Genomic DNA, 19,221 nt, shown 5'->3' on the forward strand with positions numbered 1-19,221 from the left:
CTCAATGTCTCCTGTCTCGTTGCATGCCGTACAGTTCGGAGAATTGATTCGCCCCGTTTTAAATAACCAGGCCGGTGTATTAGCAGATCCTGTCCTTATTCGATATAGAAGTGAGGCTTCCTCTCGGTGCAATCTCTTGGTTACGCAGGGCATATGCGGTGGAACCCAAAGCGACGCAAAGTGATTTCGAATGTCAGATTTTTGCACTTGATTACTCTTTGGAGCCTTGATTTTGGGAGGATGATAGAGCGCTGCGCATGCAAGTGCATCAGCTTTTTCGTTTCCTGAGATACCAATGTGGGAAGGAATCCACTGAAAATTTACTGTGAAGCCTTTGTTGTTGAGTTCTTTCACAATGGCTAGTGATTTGCGTGGGAACTTGAGGGATGGCAAACCACGGTATATTTGTTGTAATGCGGCCTTTGAGTCCGTAAGGACAACCACATTCTGCGTAGGCAAAGTCTTTAATTTGCGGAGAGCAGAAGCTATTGCTACGCCTTCCACAACTGTCGACGAGGCTATACAGTCCAGACGGCCAGACCACGTATATCTTAGAGAGGGAATATAGAATGCAGCTGCACAGCGGTCTTCGTCTGCCTTGACAGAGCCATCTGTGTATACTTGTAGGTGATTCGGGTAAATTGTGTTCAGGTATTCCAGGAATAATTACTTGGCTTCTGCAGATGGAATGCAGCTCTTTGATTGCAATCGTGGTACACTTAAGTTGCATGTGATGTCCTCGAATGTCCAGGGTGGTTCTATCCTTTCCCTCTGTCTCGAACAGTGCAATCCTAATACGCGAAGCGTGTTCAGTGCTGCATAAAAATGTGAGCGCGGCCTGTTGCCTATACGTCGTAAGAGGGCTCTACCGGGCGTATACTCACTCAATCGTAGGAGCTGGATCATCAGAGCCTGGGAAGCCTGAAGTCGTAGAGGGCGTGACTCAGCTTCGTAGTGCACTTTCTTGTTTGACGCTGGCTGAGGGACTCCAAGGCAAAGTCGGATTCTTTTTCTGTGGATGGCTTCTAAGCGCTCGTATTGGCTGTCTGAGGGTGGCATCAGAGGTAGCTGATACAGGATTCGACTGGTAACTAGCGCTGTATGTAGCCGTAGCATCGACGTCGGGTAGTTGCCCCAGCGTATGCCAGCGACTCGCTTGAGCACATGTAGCCTGGGTGACGATGACGCCACAACGTGGTCAACACCGCGGCGCCAGAGTAGCCTGTGGTCTAAGGTAACGCCCAGAAATCGGACGTTGGTGACTTGTCGAATCTGGTATCCGTCCAAATTAAGCGTCAAGCGTGTAGATTTTCTTTTCACTCCAGGAAATAGTACGAATGAGTCTCTGCTGATAGTGATAATCCAATCGTTGCCAAGTGGCCCTGAATGGCTTTTACTGCTCCCTGGGCTATTCGTGCGAGGCGGCGATGCAGGTAGCCGGAGACCCATATGCAGATATCATCGGCATATATAGATATCTTCACTGGTGTTCGATGGTTTAGTACTCTTGGGAGGCTACTCATGGCAATGTTAAATAATAAGGGAGATAAAACACTCCCCTGTGGCACACCGCGAAATATACGTATTTCATCGCTCAAAGTGTCGCCAAGACGAACTCTGATGCGACGATCATTGAGGAACGTACGTATGAAGTGCTCATTCTGTGAGGTGCACACCATGGTTAGGACGAACGCGGGATTGTTCTCGATAGCGCTGACATGTCGTGGTTAAATTAGGACACTGTAATTCCTCTTTTCTGGCGTAATCGTCGTGAAGTGTTTGTTTGTTGCCCAAAGTGAATTAATTTGTTGTGTTTCTCACGTATATTGTAGCCGAAAAAGGCGGCTATAAAAGCTGCGTGACACACCTACGCAAAATATTTTAGAAACATAGTACACTATTCTGAATCTCTTCGCGAAGATCCGTGCTCACGTCCTTTTGGATCAATGCCTTCTGGTCATTGTTATTGTGTTTTCGAGTACACTGTGTAAACGACGCGTTGAGTAGCCTCACAGTCGCCACGAATCAGCCTGATGTGATACGTAATCAAATCAGCTACAAATGAATCGAAAGATGACTTATGCTTGCGTCATTTCTGGATAATCATGAAATATATTGTGGCGGAAGTGCCGCACAGCCAGTCGGTTTCGTTCGCAAGGATTACTACTGCGACAGAAGTGAAGACATCGAAACGTGGTATTTAAGAAAAACCTCGAACGGTTTCGTTAGTCGTTTCGATTCTTTTTTCTTTCTAAGCCTCGGTACTGCACCTGGTTTAGTGGTGCTTCGAGGCGACAGTCCGCCACGGATCCGCCGTGGTGAAGCGCGGCCTCGGCAGAAAAATGTCCGACGCCACGTCATTGCGGAGCCTGAAGTAGCGACACGCGGAGGAGCTTCGCAAAACGCCGCGACCGCGCGCTCTGTAGTCGCGGCGTGGTCTTCGGGCTAACCGTCAAACGCGCGCCGTTCGCACGCACCTCTCGTGGTTCCTGTAGCGCTCGTCGGCGTCGGTCTCTGCGGTCACGTAGCTTAGCGCAGAAATGAAATGAAACATAAGCATCGGGTGGTCGAAATTGAATCGCATTTGAAAGATCAATGCGTGGCGCGTGTTCTGACTCACTATTTTGTGTTTTAATTTACGTGCATGATACTGTCCCATTGAACCATGGCCGGCATACTCACTCGTGAACGTGCACTTGTTCGCGCCTACTTCAAGTAACGAAGGGTGTACGGTACACGTCAGCACGAACGCGAGCGAGCGCGAACTGCACGTGGCTGCAGCTCTCTGACGTGCTCGCGCTCTGTTTCTCTGTCTTCCCGCCAGGCGTCGGCATCGTTCTGATCACGGTGAGCGGCATCGCATGGCGACTGACTTCCCACGAGGCCCCCTCGTGCCGCGCCATGCTGGGACTGCGCGGCGACGAACCCGGAGGTCGCCGGTTCGTGCCCAGGGTGCCCCCGTACGGAGGGAGGCCCGGGGGCCACCCCTACGCAGGTGAGCGCAGCGGGCCGAGCTCCGGACGCGTGACCAGCGTTGGCGATTAGGGAAACGTTATCGGCAAATCGGTTTTGCAGAAATCCACACACACAAAAAAAGAGAAACTTGCACACCAGCCAACTCTCTCCCAACTGTCTATTTTCGTAATGTTTAAGAATTTGGATTCCTCGTACGCGTTTACGAATGCTGCGTCAAGTTTTAGGGAAAAGAAATTCTGTTCGCGAAAAAACAATGGTTTAAAGTGATAAAAGATGGCACAGCGCAAGAATGAAGACAGAAAAAAGAAGAGAGAATGTGCGCTCAAAATATTAAATTGTCGTCGTACCTGTGCCGCCCTCTTGTGGCAGCACAAGACGTACATATACCGCTAGCATAAAATCACGTACTTCTAGCGTCTGCTGATGGTGAAACAGAGAGAGAGAGAGAGAGCAGGGTGGACGGGGCGGAGTACAAGTTTAGAAGATTTTGTTTATGTACAAAGTTATTCTGACAGTGTCGTGAAGCAGGCGCTAGAAATCTGTAACAGCGTCACCGTTAACTAAAAGCCCTGCGATGCTCGTCAGTTCCAGCGATGCCTAGTTTGTCGCTCCTCGTGTGCTCTGTCTGAGGGAAATCATCATTGGTAAATTGCCTATGCATCCCACAAAAGCGCGAACTGGACACGCACACCCACAAATGCGCTATTTCCCGCAGTTTATGCTTGCGACCATGTTGCTGCTTATCGGCCATGGACGTCAGCGTAGTCAGAGCATGTCAGTGAGGAGTACAAGGAAAACAGTGAAACAACATATTTACAATATAGACAAGTTGCAAAGTTTGACTTACGTGGTGTAACACTCGATGTAACGCTGTAATAGCTTCGCTGTTCGACCATCTTCATGGACCGGAAGGGGCGGTGATTTTTCTGTATCCGCGCCCTTCACCGGGTATCCGTATTGCCGAAGGTGGTAGCTCCAAGCCTAGCGCACAATTGTATTCGAGCAATGGAGCACAGGTTCTGCGTATATTTGCAGCAGGTGGCAAAGTGTGCTGCAGTGAAGAGCAAGCACGGAGCAACGCTGTGGTTAAACGCAAGGACTCAAGTTCCAGAATTATTTTCTTGCTTAAAACAAATTGTTCCGATTAAACTTTCAGAAATAAATGCCATTGAATGGTACTGTGTAACTTACTATCTTTCATATTTTTACTTGGACCACCTCACTGTGCAATTGACGGCTGAATATGCGCCAGAAAGCAAATTTTCTGAAGTTTGGAATTTCCTCTTTTTTTTGCTTACGCGCGTTATGTTTTTTTTTTATATCTGAAACATTTTTATCAGCTCCTTCGCCTTCCGGACAACTTGGAGATATAGTTAGAATGACCACAGTGAGAACATAAAATTTCATTAAAAAATTTCTAATTTCCACCTTTTTGTACCTTCTTCCTTGTTTTCTATTTAAACAAAAGTAAAACGAATTCGGCTCAAGTTAATGTATATAACAAAAACAATATATTTTGTAAGCATAAAAAAAGTTTCATGGGCATTGGTAAAAATGTTTATTTTGTACAAATTTTTCTTGTTACACTAGGTTTTGCAACCGCTCGCAAATTAAGCTTGGCGGCCACGGCGCGAAAGAAATTTCTTCCCCAATACCAAGCTGGGTTAATGTTTGTCACGGTAACGCAATAAGCCACGATATTCTAAAAAATCGAAGCTGGTCGAGCGCGAAGTGGGGATCAGTTGGCGTGGAATGGCGCTTGTGCAGTCGATGGTCGCAGTGAATGTTTAGCGCGCTTTGCATACAGGCCCTCGTGCCAAGATGCCGGCTCCCGGCGCCGCGCTCCGACGACGCACGCTGTGCGGGCTTCGAGGGCGGAGCAGCCAACTCGGTCCTCGAGTTGTGCGCCTCACGGGACGTGACGTCACCGAGGCGGCCGACTCCTTTCGCGTCGAAATTTAAATCCTGAGGTTTTACTTGATAAAACCACGAATTGATAGGCAGGCGCGCCGTAGTGGGGGAGTCCGAATTAATTTTGACCACCTGGTGTTTTTTTTAAACCTGCATCCCGTGCGCGGAACACACGGGTGCCTTTTCAATTTCGCCCATCGAAATGCGGCCCCGCGAACTCGTCCTTGGCAGCGCAACGCCGCAGCCGCTGAGGGACGCCACGTCGGGCCGCGTGACGACATCTAACGTGGCGCACCGTCAGGAAGGTCATTCGCAACATCTTTCATAAATTCAAAGAAGTGCTGTTCCTTCTAGGTTTGATTTATTGGTTGGTCTTGTGCTATTCGAAATGTCAAATAAAAAAAGACGTGTTTTACGTGTTAAAATCACAATCTGATTGAGGCACGTCGCTTAATCTTTAGCTCCTTCTTTTTTTTTTTTTTTAAGTGCACTAAGCACGCAAACGTTTTGTTCTTTTCTTACGTTCTCTCCTTCTGCGGTCGCCGTGGCTGCACACGCGACCTCGAGCTCAGCATCGCAACGCCACAGCCACTGGCCACCGCGGCGGGTTAAACGGCGGGTAGAGGAGTTAGGGCACGGCAAGGAAAATTGGCGAGCTTTGTACGCACGCGGAAGTGACGTCACCGCTCTAGCTGTGCTTTGCTTTAGTTGCGTCGCTAGGTGTCGGGGGTCGTTTGTTTGCAGTTCGCTACCACGCCCGGCGCAAAAAGCGGCTCAGTTGACTCACGACTCAGTTGACTCACGACTCCGTCCTCCTTACTTATTTCGTTTTCTTTTTTTTTTCTTTTTTTTTTGCATAGTGGGAATCTGGGTGGAGAGGGAAATAAGTGGGGAAATAATCAATTTCCGAGCCGCTCGCTCGGGGCGCCTACATTTGCAGCGCCTAATCGATGCGCCGGGCTTCTTCTGGGAAGCGCGCTGCACAGGTTCACCCGACGCGTCCTTATCAGCGACGAGGTGTCCTGCTTTAGTCTGCGCGAAGCAACTAGAATAAGGGCCGTATATGTCGCGGTGGCCTTTTGTTTACCATCCAAGTGTCCGGAGTTGGTATGTCCTCTAGCAAAGGAACAAATAGAGATGCCAGGCGTGTGATTAACGGAGCCGCATTAGTTAACTTTCGGGTTATTCAACTGAGATGGCCAATTTATTCTTGCAGTTAGAAAACTTCGACCTTATCTAGCCGAAGCGTGAGATTTCGGCTAAATGAATTCTTGTGAGAGCAACATCTAACGATTGACTCGCCTTCGCAGGCTCGCCGAAAGCCAAACATTGCGCGATTTTAACCTCGCATCTCCTATTACGAGCATTTCCAGCGCACGAACTTTCCTGCGATTACGAAAATATCATCGTACGAGACAATGAGGGCTTAATTTCGTTACAAACCATCATAAACTTTGCCCGTGAGGCAAACGCGTGCGGCGCCAAAGGGGTTCGCACCTGGGACGCGTAATGAATGCGTCGTGCCACGCAGCAACACAAAAGTAGTAGAGACTCTGTGCACAGCGTTGCCGAGCAGCAGAGCGTCGGATTACAGGACGCATGCCTTTACTTCATACGGGAGACACTTTCGGTTGCGAGTGCGACGAGTGGGAGAAGGTTTTCAGCGTTCGTTGCGCTGCGTGCACGCCGTGTCTGAAAGGGAGTGTATAATGTAGTGAGCGATGGTATATGTACAGCTGTGTCGCGTGGTTGGCCCCAGGCTTTTGTTGCTGTGGAGCTTAAAAGAAAAAGAATGTGGCTATATTGCTTAACGCCCGGAACGGCGGGGTTGCTTCTATCGAAACGGTCGCTCCCTTTTTAAGCAGATGGTTATGGCGTTGCGTCGGCAACAGGGCCGACCCCGCTGGTTCTCGGAAACGGTCTGCGGAGAAACTCGGCGAAGTGTGCCCCGTGCAGGGTGAACGACCTCCTTTATTCTGGACGCCGTAATGAGCTAACGGGGCCGCTTACCGGCGGCGGTAACGGTGCGAGGTCTATACACGTGGGAGGAGACTCGGAGGGAACCGCATGAGCGTGGCCGCTACTCGACGGTTGTTGCGTTGGAAGCCGAGCCTGACAATTTGTCGCGTCTCGCGGCGTCGACGCACGGGGCCGCAACTTTTCGTGATGGCGAGGCATCGAAGAAATAGTGAAATGCTACTACTTGTGATGGCCCTTCGAGCGTTCCCCAATTTCACTTTCTTTTTTGTTCACCTCGAGTTGCAGAAAGGTGAGCAAAAGAACAGTAGACAGAATAATTATAGCTCCAGCTGTACAGGCTAACGCTCCAAACTAAGGCGAATGTGGCTCCATCGCCGCATTCCTTTCCTATAGCCTATGAAAAATCACGGATTCTCCGCTCGCGTCAGCGGCAACACAGTCGACACGCGCACCTACTGTCTTGTCTTTTGCTTTAAGGCGAGGCTTCCTTCGCCTGTTACGAACCCGTCAGACGATGCGCTTCGACTTTCCTATATCATAGGAACGATCGTCTAAATCCTTCGGCTAAAAAGCTGAACAGCCTAATTTTTAATCGAACATTTAGTATCTCGAGGCATATTGATATCTACGCCCCTGTGGCAAAAGCAACGTCGAAGAAAACAGATGCTTTCGGATAGAAAACTGGGCGAATTGGCAAATCTTGTCGAACCCTTTCCAACTCGCCGCGCATTGACGCGTATATGCGGGTGGCATAGCCCCGTGACGGAACCATTCTTTCCACTCATACCTGGCAACGTTCCTGGACGTCAATGAAGCCTTCCAAATTGTGCGCCCCCTCCCTCCCGTTTTTACAACAGTGGTCATAGGGGGCGCTATAGGCGCCTGCCTAAATAGATCAGAAATAAATAAAGAAGCAACGGGGATAATTGCGTCTGTGCAGTTACAAATAACAAATAAATAATTTGAATCTATTGCCTGTGCGGGAATTCATAATTGCAGGAGTTGAAGGTTTGTGATGCGCAGTCGAAATCCCATCACTGTCTCGCCCTTGCTTACATTTATGATTGTATATGTTCTATGGCACTTTTTTCAAATAATAATAATAATAATGCTTGAGAGTTGGTACTGTCCAGTAAATTCTTGTCTTACGTCTTCGTGTGTACACCCGAGAGCAAAAGTATACGGACGAGGGATTGCGCGAGAAAACTGATTTTCTGCGCTGTCTGTGAATGCAACGCGAAATTAAAGACTACATTCCAAGCTTGGCATTCCGAATTTTCTAGTACACTAACGAGTTTCCGCTTATGCGTGCTAATTACGAAAAAAAATTGTGTGTGTGTGTTTTTCGGCGACCCTAGCTGTGGTTCGTATGCTTTTGCTCACGGGTATACAGCGTTGCCACACCGTCATGCACGAAGAGATCGCTTTTTGTAGTATCGCACCTTCGCTATTTTGAACAAATGCTGAGCGCTTTTTTCCCGGAACAGGCGGCGTACCGGAAAGTCGCGCCTTCTTATCGGCCGGGCTGTTCGTTAAACTTTCGAAAATCATCGCCGCGCGAACAGTCAGCCGCCGTTTAATGGGCCAGCGAGAACGTTGGGCCGATACGTTTACTCTTGGCCGAAAATGACGGGAAATGGGCTTATCTCGCTCGTTGAAGGGACTCGTACGCGCTGGCATCTGGAGATAACGGCCTTCTGGAGGTGCGTGCTCGCTGCGTCGTCATCGGCCGAGATCGGTTCTTGTCCCCGCACGGCCTCGCGGATCGATGTCGCCATGAATCATTCAGCATCAACGTTACACGCGGCGACGGGCGGAAATAACGCCTGGAAATAAATTGTTCGCGTGCGAGCGATCGCGAAGTCGCGGTCGAAAAGCGGGAAAGTGCGCCTGCGGCTGGCCTCGTCGAGGCGGCCGTTCGTCGATCTCTCGCTGGTCCCTTCCGTGACGGGCGTCACCGCGTGGCTCGCTGCTCGCCGGCAGAACCGCGAAATGGAGGCGGGGCGAGTTCCGTGCCGGCGTCGTTGGCAGCGAGCGGCATGCGCGTGAGTTCGAGCTTCTGCGGGTGCCAGTGTTGACACGGCTGCACGTCCGCAGGCAACGCCGGCATGCGAGAATGCGTGCGCGGGGAGAGCTGATGCAGACAAGCGAGAATCGATTTGTTGCCAATCCATCAGTTTCGGTGAGCTGATCAATTGTTGCCTACACGTGGCAAACTGGAATCGCAAAGATCATCCATGCTGCGGTGGCGCCACATTTAGGTGGGGCTGGAATGTAGAAAATAACGATGTTCGCCTACGCTGCTTTTGGGGCTCGCTAAAGAAAAGGGGGGCGGGAGGGGAAATAGATGGTTGAAAATTAATAATCTCGCGAAGAGAGTGTACCGCGGGCCTCTTTGCGGTCTTTCCGGGAATTTTGGGGGCTCCTTGACGCGGGGCAAACCTTTGTACACAAATGACCTCGACGGAGAGGTTAGCAAGCCCATAACTAAATTTAATAATTTTAAAGATTACCCTTTCATTTGATTTATTTATCTATTTTAATAAGTAAGTGAAACCTGACTTCATAGCTTAGCTGGCTGGTCGTCGCAACTCTTGCGACACTCGGTGAGTGATGTCCCCATTTCCTCCATGTTGTTTGCGTCGAAAACGACACCTCTGGTGGTTCTCCTGGATTTCTCTTCAAAATGTCCACTCTTAAAACAGTTGATTCCTTGAAAAAAGCTCGCTCAAAAAGCGCGTGAGAATTTAAGTGCGTTCGCCCTTAATGACCTAGGCTATAGCGGGACGTGAGAGCATAGGGTGTTCCGCTTTCATTGCCGAAATACGGGGGCGTAGAATACCTGCTGTTGAAAAGCAGTCTGTCCGGCGTCGGCTATTGGTTAAGGCCTATACGATATCGAACTCACATGTCTCGGGCGAGCACGTTTCCGCTGGCAGCAATATTTATATTGTTAGACGCTTCGACTTTAAGAGGCGAACTTAATCGATGGTATAAACGGCGCTGCTCAGGTGCCATAAACAGAGGGACACTGACACACGTTTGCACAAAACGGGCTCGGACGTATTTACGGTCCAGCGTATTTGTGTGCGTAATCTAAGCGGCGCAACTTTCGCAGCAAATCTGATCGTTATGATTTAGCGTAAAATGCCCGACAGAAACAGACGAGAGGCTGACAAGGACGAACGCGTATCTGTTTTATTTCTTGTTTTCGTCTGTCCGCCACTTTGCGCCGAGTTACTCTAGTCATAATGGAAGACCAACTACCAACAGTCAGTTCTTCTAGAGCATACTACACTATCGTGTCATGCAATACCAACTGGACCCCGTTGATGTACTTGTAGCCGCCTAATACTTCAAAGCCTTAGAAAACTTCAGATTTACTATATGCGTGCCCTTCGTTATGATCGAGTCGTTGAAGTATTTCCGACACGCCCTTTAAATTGAGCATGTACACCACCGAGAGCGCAGATACTGCTACGGAGCTGTTTGCGAAGGACGACCGTGCGCGGAAAAGCGACGAACGTGTGGCATGCCGTTTGGTGTGGCTGATCATTCGGGAGTGTAGAGCTTGCTTGTCTGCCATTGGCCCTTTTCGTGTGAATGGCTTGCGCGTACCAAAAGCGTCGTCGTTATTCGCTTCCTGATGGTAACACTATTTTTGTTCTCATTTATGTTTAAAGCCACTCGTTTGGTAGTGCGGTTACAATGCCTGCTGATCAACGAGCCCTGTTGACGTCCTTAATGACTTCTTAATGACGCGCAGTTTCTCTTTCCTTCATTTTATGCTCACGTTGTCAAAGAATGGTGTATATCTATATGTGTGTCTAATATTGTTACGTCTCAACACCACGAAGGGTGTTAATTGAACGTTAGCCACGTGTCAAACCACCGCACCTCCTTACCAGGCGTCAGCATGGCGTGGACAACGACGAAAAGCGCTCACCCCACCATCACCTAGAAACAGGAGAAAAGGATGAACGGGAGGAAACCACGACAACGGATGGATAGGCGCAGTTAATTAGACGAGTGAAATCATCACCCCTTCCTCGGCACTTATCCAGGCGTCAAGACAGCGTGTAAACCGGTTGTTGGAGGGTTCCACGAAAGGACCTCAGCCGTCCTTCACCTGGAAGGCTGAGCGAAGAACGGAGTGGGCAACGAAAAAAGAACCAGGTGTCGCCGGATGTTTTCTTTCCACACAATCCAAACCAGTTTCTTCGAGGGGGAGTTACTGCGTGTTATGGACAGCATGGGCGTGGTATCGCAACGGAGTCGACGATGGGGATTTGGTACTGGACAGTATTCAGATTCCCTAGTCGACTCGCCTACGGAAGAGGACGATATTAAAAGCAGATACTTTTCGAGAGAGTGGACAGAGAGTCCTGTTGTGAACCGAGACGTTAGCTTGCTCCTGCATGGAGTGGGCTTCAGCACTGGAGCCGTGTAACTAAGCTAGATAAACCCTTTTTCCTTCATTTTCTACTACTTGACATCGTAGTCGATGGGCTTGGTGGATTCCATGTCCTGAAAGCCACTGTAACTGCAACAATATATATATATATATATATATATATATATATATATATATATATATATATATATATATATATATATATATATATACTATTGTTGCGAGGGGTTGCGAAGAATTTACACGATGGTCGTAGCGTGATCGCAGCGCCGCCCGGCCTCTCAAACTCCTCATTCTCTTCCTCTTCTATTTCTTTTCTTCTTGTCCGTGCCTTTCGTATCTGTTACATTTCCCCGCAAGCAGACGAAGCCCGTGGGGCGAGTCAGGATGGACAAGCAGGGTAGAAAGGCTTCAGGCGAGCAATATGAGTCAGCTGAGTTCTGCTTGATCGCCGACCATTGCACAGGAGGCGAGCTATGACGTAGGTGAGTTCGCTCGGGCGGTCCACGACTACAAATGGGCCTCAATCTTGTGGCAAGAACTTCTGGCACAATCCACGCTTGCGTTGCGGTGTCCAAAGAAGAACCAAGTCACCTTTTTCCAACGATACTTGTACGTGACGGTCGTCGTATCGCTCTTTCGAACGACTTTGCGAGGCCAGAGTACGAAGACGAGCTATTCGACGGGCATCTTCGGTGAGACACAAAGTCTTCGATACAGAATCGTCACTGTGCAGTGCGAACGGTAAGAAAGTGTCCAGAGGGCTTCGCGGTAACCTTGCATACAGGAGATGAAATGGGCTATAGTTCGTGGTTTCGGGTTTCGTCGTGCTGTATGCGTAAGTGATGAATGGAAGCACGTCGTCCCAGTTCTTATGATTGGAGGAGACGTACATGGCAAGCATGTTGGTCAGCGTTCTGTTCGCCCTTTCAAAGAGGACATTGGTCTGTGGATGATACGGCGTGGAATGACGGAACTGTGAAGCGCACAAACGAAGTAACTCATCACCGGCATCAATCGTGAACTGGCCACCACGGTCGCTGATGATGACACGTGGTGGGCCATGGCGAAGGACCACGGAACTCAGCAGGAAGACCGCCACACAAGCGGCGGTGGAAGACGATATGGCTGCAGTTTCTGCATACCGTGTAGGATGGTCTACGCAGACAATTATCCAACGGTTCTTGTTAGATAACGGGAATGGACCCAAAAGGTCAATGCTTACTTGCTCGAACGGCGTACTGACTGGTGTCAATGGCCGAAGGGGACCCGGGGCATCAGTGGTCGGTCGCTTGTGACGTTGGCACGTTTCACTAGCGACATAGCGCTTGGTTATTTCGTACATCTTGGGCCAGTAAAAACTCTCCTGCGTGCGGTGCAGCGTTCGTACGAAGCCGAAATGGCCGGATGTCACATCGTCATGCATGGCGCGTATAGAACGTCGGAGCGGAGACTCTCGGGTACAACAAGCAGAAAACGCGCTCCATGCCCGGTGTAATTAGTTTTGTAGAGCAATTTATCACTGACAGTAAAGCCACCGCTGCCTTGAGAAGTACGGGCGGCGACAAAAAGCGGATCGAGGGTAACATCACTCCGTTGTTCTCGCTGAAAGTCTGCCGCGTCAGGGAACGTAGGAGTAACAGCAGCGAGACAGTCGTCAAAATTCTCAGCATCGCAGTCGGTAGCCGCAAGAGGAACCCGAGCGAGGCAGTCTGCGTCAGCGTGACGACGGCCACTCTTGTACGATATCACAAAGTCGTATTCCTGGAGGCACAGCGCCCAACGTGCGAGGCAACCAGAGGGATCACGCAAACCGACCAGCCAGCATGAAGAATGATGGTCGGTGATAATCTTGAAGGGTCTACCGTAAAGGTAACACCGAAACTTTTGTATGGCGAAAACGACTGCTAGGCATTCCTGTTCCGTAACCGTATAATTGCGTTCAGATTTGCTCAGACAACGGCTGGCATATGCGACAACATGTTCTGCGCCACTGTGACGTTGTACAAGCACCGCTCCGATCCCGATTCCACTCGCATCAGTGTGAACTTCAGTCGGGCAAGATGGATCGAAGTGACGCAAGAGGGGTGCTGACGTTAGTATAAACTTCAGTTGAGAGAATGATGCGTCACACTCTGGTGCCCAATTGAAGGATGCATTTTGTCGCAAAATACTTGTCAACGGGTGAACAATGTCGGTAAACCGGGGAACAAAACGACCAAAATACGAACATAGGCCAATGAATGAGCGGAGTTCTCGTGCTGACTGCGGTGGCTTGAAGGAGCTCACCGCTTCAATCTTGCGAGGATCGGGTCTGACGCTGTCCTTGTCGACTAAGTGTCCCAGGACCAGTGTTTGACGTTCGCCGAGCCGACACTTTTTTGAGTTTAGAACCAGTCCAGCTTTCTCAATGCAGTCGAGAACGAGGCTGAGGCGCTCGTTATGTTCTTCAAACGTGCAGCCAAATATTACAACATCATCGAGGTAACACTTGCATATCTCCCACTTTAGACCACGTTGTACTGTGTCCATGAATCTCTCGAAGGAGGCAGGAGCATTGCAAAGGCCAAAAGGCATAACATGAAATTTGAATAGGCCATCTGGAGTCACGAAAGCAGTCTTTTCCTTGTCGGCAGGGTCCATAGGTATTTGCCAATACCCTGATCGCAAATCAAGTGTTGAGAAGTATGAAGCAGCGTGTAAGCAATCAATGACGTCATCGATTCGCGGTAGTGGATGTACATCCTTCTTCGTCACTGCGTTTAGATGTCTGTAGTCCACGCAGAATCTCCAGGGGCCATCTTTTTTCGCACCAGGATTACGGGGCTGCCCATGGACTAGACGACTCTTGAACGACACCTTTGTTCATCACCTCCTTGACTTGCTCTGCAATAACTTTGCGCTCGGACGATGACACTCGGTAGGGCTTCCGGCAGATGGGGTGTGCTGAGCCGGTATCTATTCTGTGACGAGCGCGGGACTACGGTAAATGAAGGGGTGCATCTCCATGCGTGAAGTCGAATGCAGCCTCATGCCCGGCACGGACCTGTACCAGTGCTTGCCGTTCCGATTTACAGAGAGCCTTGCTGATCATACCAAGCATTAGCTCTTCAGAATGGCGATTATCGCGAGGGGAGAAAGCTGTAGAGACGTCCGCAGTTAGTGCGGCTATTGAGCTACGTGCGGCTTCATCAAAGAGAGCGATTTTCATACCGCGAGGAAGGACAACAGGCGTGGCGGGACAACAGGCGTGGCGGAACAGTTGAGCGCCCACAATGTGGCGACTCCTTTCGTCATGCACACGACAGAGCAGGGCACAAGTATAGCTTTTTTTTTTGCACAGTTTGTGCGGAGAGGCCTAACTACAAGGTCAATACAATCAGCGTCAACAGTAGTTGAAGAAACACGAACGAGCGTCAGGCACCACGATGGTGCAGTCACTTCATCAAGAACACTGAGTGTGTCTGTGTCCCTGTCTTCGCCACGCGAGCTTTGTTCGGAATATGCTGATATAATTAACTTGTTCACTGATATTTCGCCACAACAACAGTCCACGGAAGCGCCGCACTGTTCAAGAAAATCGATACCAAGAATTACATCGTGCGAACAACGAGAATGAACAAGGAATTCCGACACAAAAACTTTCCCAGCCAACATAACACTCACAGCACAAACACCAAGGTGATGAAGCCACTCGCCGCCTACTCCACGAAAGGTAATACCGTCGTTCCAAGAAAACATAACGTTGTGGCCTAGCCGGTTTTTGAAAGCGAGGCTCATCACAGACACAGTCGCCCCAGTATCAACTAACGCCATGGTCGGTATTCCGTCAATCGAGACATTCACTTTGTTTTTGAGCATCACAACAGGCAGAGGTATTTCTTGCAAAGACCGTCCGGCGACCACACCTCCATTGGCCGCGGATGCTAGTTTCCCGGCGAAAGTGAGGAAGAACGGCGCCGAGGGGACGGAGAGCGGCGGTGTCGGTTATTTGGTGGCGTCAAACTCCACTCAGATGCTGGCGAATTGCTGCGTCTGGTCTCGTGTGAGAAGTGGTCCATTGGAAGCAAATCGGTCGTCCGCAAGTCATATGAAGTACGGGTTCTGGATGGCGAGAACATCGGTGGTGTACTACGTGATTGACGGGCTTGGCGACAATACCGAACTATATGGCCTGTGGAACCGCAGTTGTAGCACACGGGAGGGTCGCGGTTCACAGCCTCTTCCTCGAAACGAATGGTTGACGGCTGCGGGCGGCGAGAAAGTTCGTGGTCATGTGGATAACGTGTCTCTGCTGCTTGCTGAAATCCGTTATATCTTTCATAAGTCGCGTCATGGTAGTAGGGTCGGTGCTGTTCTTGTCGCGGCCTGACAGAAGTCGCAGGGCCTCGGGGGTAAAAGCGCGGCTGCTCTCGTTGTGGCCGAGCGTCATAAGTAGGGCCTCTGTCGTAGAGACATGGCTGCTGTCGGGGCGCGAGTTCATAATCCTCAGTGCCCCTTGCCGCAGGATACGGGGAGAAGGATGCTACGTTTGGCTCGATATCTGGTGGTAGGCGGAAGCTATGAGTGCCTGGATGTGTGATTTGCGCGTGCAGGCTGAGCTCTTCCCGAACTATTTGTCGTATCGTTGATGTCAGATCAAGGGGCTGGTTGCTGTCCACGCTTGCAACTGTCGTCACGTTGGCTAGCCTGCCATACTTCGGCGTGATGCGCCTCGTCTTCAGTTGCTCGAAAGTACGACAGTGCCGAATGATGTCAGCGACGGATGCCAGGTTGTCCTTTGCGATGAGGAAATTATAAACGTCTTCGGCAATTCTTTCTATAGGATGTGCCCGACTTTGTCTTCCTCGGACATTCCAGAGTCCACCATCCTGCACATTTTTATCACTGCCTCAATGTAGGTAGTGCAGGTTTCGGCTGGCACTTGCGCACGTTGCAGTAGCGTCTGTTCTGCCCTTTTCTTTTTCGTCGCGGAGTCACTGAATCGCTCTTTGTTTTCCGAAACAAATCTTCCCCATGTTGTGAACGTTTCCTCGTGATTGTCGAACCACAACAACGCAGTATCCATTAGAAAGAACACGACGTTCGAAAGCTGAGAAGCGTTGTTCCACCTGTTGGCGGCACTCACCCGGTGATAATGGATGAGCCATTCCTCGACGTCTTCGTCCGATCTTCCGGCGAAGGGACGCGCATCTCTCAGTTGTAGAACGGAACTGGTCGGCCCAGCAGTTGGAATGGGCCGTTGTTCGTCCGCGTTGTGGGACATATATTCAACTCCGGTGGATTCGGTGGAAGTCCAGCAAGGCGACGGCTCCGTCGAAGAACTTGTGGTTCAGCCTCCGTCTTCGGGTGTCGATTACCTCGCACCTCCACAACTGTTACGAGGGGTTGCGAAGAAATGGTTTTATTTACACGATGGTTGTAGCGTGATCGCAGCGCAGCCCGGCCTCTCAAACTCCTCGTTCTCTTCGTCTTTTATTTCTTTTCTTCTTGTCCGTGCCTTTCGTATCTGCTACAATATATATAAAGTGCGTGCGTGTGTGTGTGTGAAACTTGCGCCGATTTGGCAGTCTCGTCTAGCCCCGTGGTTTCAGAATATTATTCGAACCGCCTAATCACCACCGATACACCGTTATCAGTGCCTCGATAAAACGCCACCGAGAAGCACTACGTATAGTCTCGCATGCATTACGGTCAAGTTAACGGCACAAACACCGAGCAGTCCGTCAAGGTTTCGAACATCCGAGCTTCGTGGCGGAGTCGAGCAGGATGCTGCTGCCGCGTGCTTGGTTCCGTTCTTCTTTTCTTTTTATCCCTCGTGACTCTCTTTTTGTTGTCATTCGTTGCGCCATCGGGCCGGAAGTTCTGCGAGCGGGTCATTCGCACGGACGGAGAGACTCGCCGCACAAGACGGCGACAAAGAGGGGAAAATTACGCCTGTACGAAAGTACATCAAGGCGGAACGAAAGGCCTGTGGCGAGAAAGAACGGTGCTGGACCCTGAATATGGCGCGAATTGCGGACGCAGATAGAAAGAACGAAAAAAAAAAAAAAGAACTGAATACACTCCGGCGGCGTATTATGGGACGGGGGGCAACCGCACCGTTTCCTCTGCCAGCAGGCATCTCGGGTCTCTCGCTGACCGCGCGGTGTGCCGGGAGTGCGCGGGAGACGCACTTTGTTGTTCGCTTTTGTGTCAAGACCGTCGCGTTTCGGCACAGTGAGGCTGCCTCCCTCGCGCAGCGCTGCTCTTTTTGTAGGTTCGTGTGAGCATGCCACTCGACGTTGGAGTCTGATATAGCCGTCTTTATTGCTCTAATCAACAAGGCAACACATTCCTCCCTTGTGCGCGACGGAGGGGAGACATGTGACCTGGTCACGCTATACGTAGTGTGCATCCTCTCGCCCTACAATGTGCCCTTTTGCGTGACTAAGCCAAGCAGTAGGCTCTCCGGAAAGAGAGAACTGCCCTCGTCTGATTTTTCTTTTGTTTCCTTGCGAGTTTCGAAACCTCAATGCGTTAAGAACCAGAACAGAAAAAGTTCAAGAAGCCGCAACATTCATATGGGCACAGATTACGAACGAAGCTGTTTCCGTTGCATACATCATGAAATCGTACATTTTTTTTTCATACGACACCACACTACGCCAACACAAGCACCACCGTGGTCACCACACCTCCTATGCATCTGCGTCAACCGCTGCTGCAGCCTCCCCGGCACCTCCTACGCGCGTGCTGTTATAACCACAGAAGCGCAGGCCAAGTGCACAGGCGCCGTCGCCACGATTTACGCCTCTCTTCCCACCCGTCTCCACTGCTGAAGCGCTGTCGCCACACTCCTTCTCTCTCTCTCATAATCGTCTCAATTACAGCAGCCCGGCACCTCCGACGTGCCGTGACATTATGACCAAAGAAGCGCATGACACGTGCACAGGCGCAGTCGCCACAGTTTCCCCCTCTCCCCTACCCGTCTCCATGGCTGAAGCGCTGTCGCCACATTTCGTTCCCTTTCCCCTACCCGTCGTTACGCTCTTTCCCTTTCTCTTTCATCATCATCATCATCAGCCTGGTTACGCCCACTGCAGGGCAAAGGCCTCTCCCATATTTCTCCAACAACCCCGGTCATGTACTAATTGTGGCCATGCCATCCCCTGCAAACTTCTTAATATCATCCGCCCACCTAACTTTCTGCCGCCCCCTGCTGCGCTTCCCTTCCCTTGGAATCCAGTCCGTGACCCTTAATGACCATCGGTTATCTTCCCTCCTCATTACATGTCCTGCCCATGCCCATTTCTTCTTCTTGATTTCTACTAAGATGTCATTAACTCGCGTTTGTCCCCTCATCCAATCTGCTCTTTTCTTATCCCTTAACGTTACACCTATCATTCTTCTTTCCATAGCTCGTTGCGTCGTCCTCAATTTGAGTAGAACCCTTTTCGTAAGCCTCCAGGTTTCTGCCCCGTAGGTGAGTACTGGTAAGACACAGCTATTATACACTTTTCTCTTGAGGGATAATGGCAACCTGCTGTTCATGATCTGAGAATGCCTGCCAAATGCACCCCAGCCCATTCTTATTCTTCTGATTATTTCCGTCTCATGATCCGGATCCGCAGTCACTACCTGCCCTAAGTAGATGTATTCCCTTACGACTTCCAGTGCCTCGCTACCTATTGTAAATTGCTGTTCTCTTCCGAGACTGTTAAGCATTACTTTAGTTTTCTGCAGATTAATTTTTAGACCCACTCTTCTGCTTTGCCTTTCCAGGTCAACCTTTCTCTTTACCCGTCTCCAATCCAGCATCACGGGAACCTCCGACGCACGTGACGTTATAACCACAGAAGCGCATGCCACGTGCACAGGCGCCGTCGCCACATTTCCCCCCTCTCCCGCCTACCCGTCTCCATGACTGAAGCGCTGTCGCCACACTCTTTCCCGTCCTC

The 19,221-nt window shown here is 50.2% G+C and overlaps 1 protein-coding gene across 4 annotated transcripts in view; it reads left to right on the forward strand.

Moving 5' to 3' along the window:
* Positions 1-19,221, forward strand: part of LOC142590660 (uncharacterized) — a 300,067-nt gene that overhangs the window by 188,550 nt on the left and 92,296 nt on the right. For 3 of the 4 annotated variants that reach the window (XM_075703045.1, XM_075703043.1, XM_075703042.1), the window contains exon 2: positions 2,825-2,995. The exons of the other annotated variant lie outside the window; for it this stretch is intronic. In XM_075703045.1, coding sequence (XP_075559160.1) covers positions 2,825-2,995 — 171 coding nt within the window. The remainder of the gene's footprint in view (positions 1-2,824; positions 2,996-19,221) is intronic. 4 annotated transcript variants of the gene reach the window in all.

Source organism: Dermacentor variabilis, chromosome 8 (assembly GCF_050947875.1).
Source record: "Dermacentor variabilis isolate Ectoservices chromosome 8, ASM5094787v1, whole genome shotgun sequence".
Taxonomy (NCBI): Eukaryota; Metazoa; Arthropoda; class Arachnida; order Ixodida; family Ixodidae; genus Dermacentor; species Dermacentor variabilis.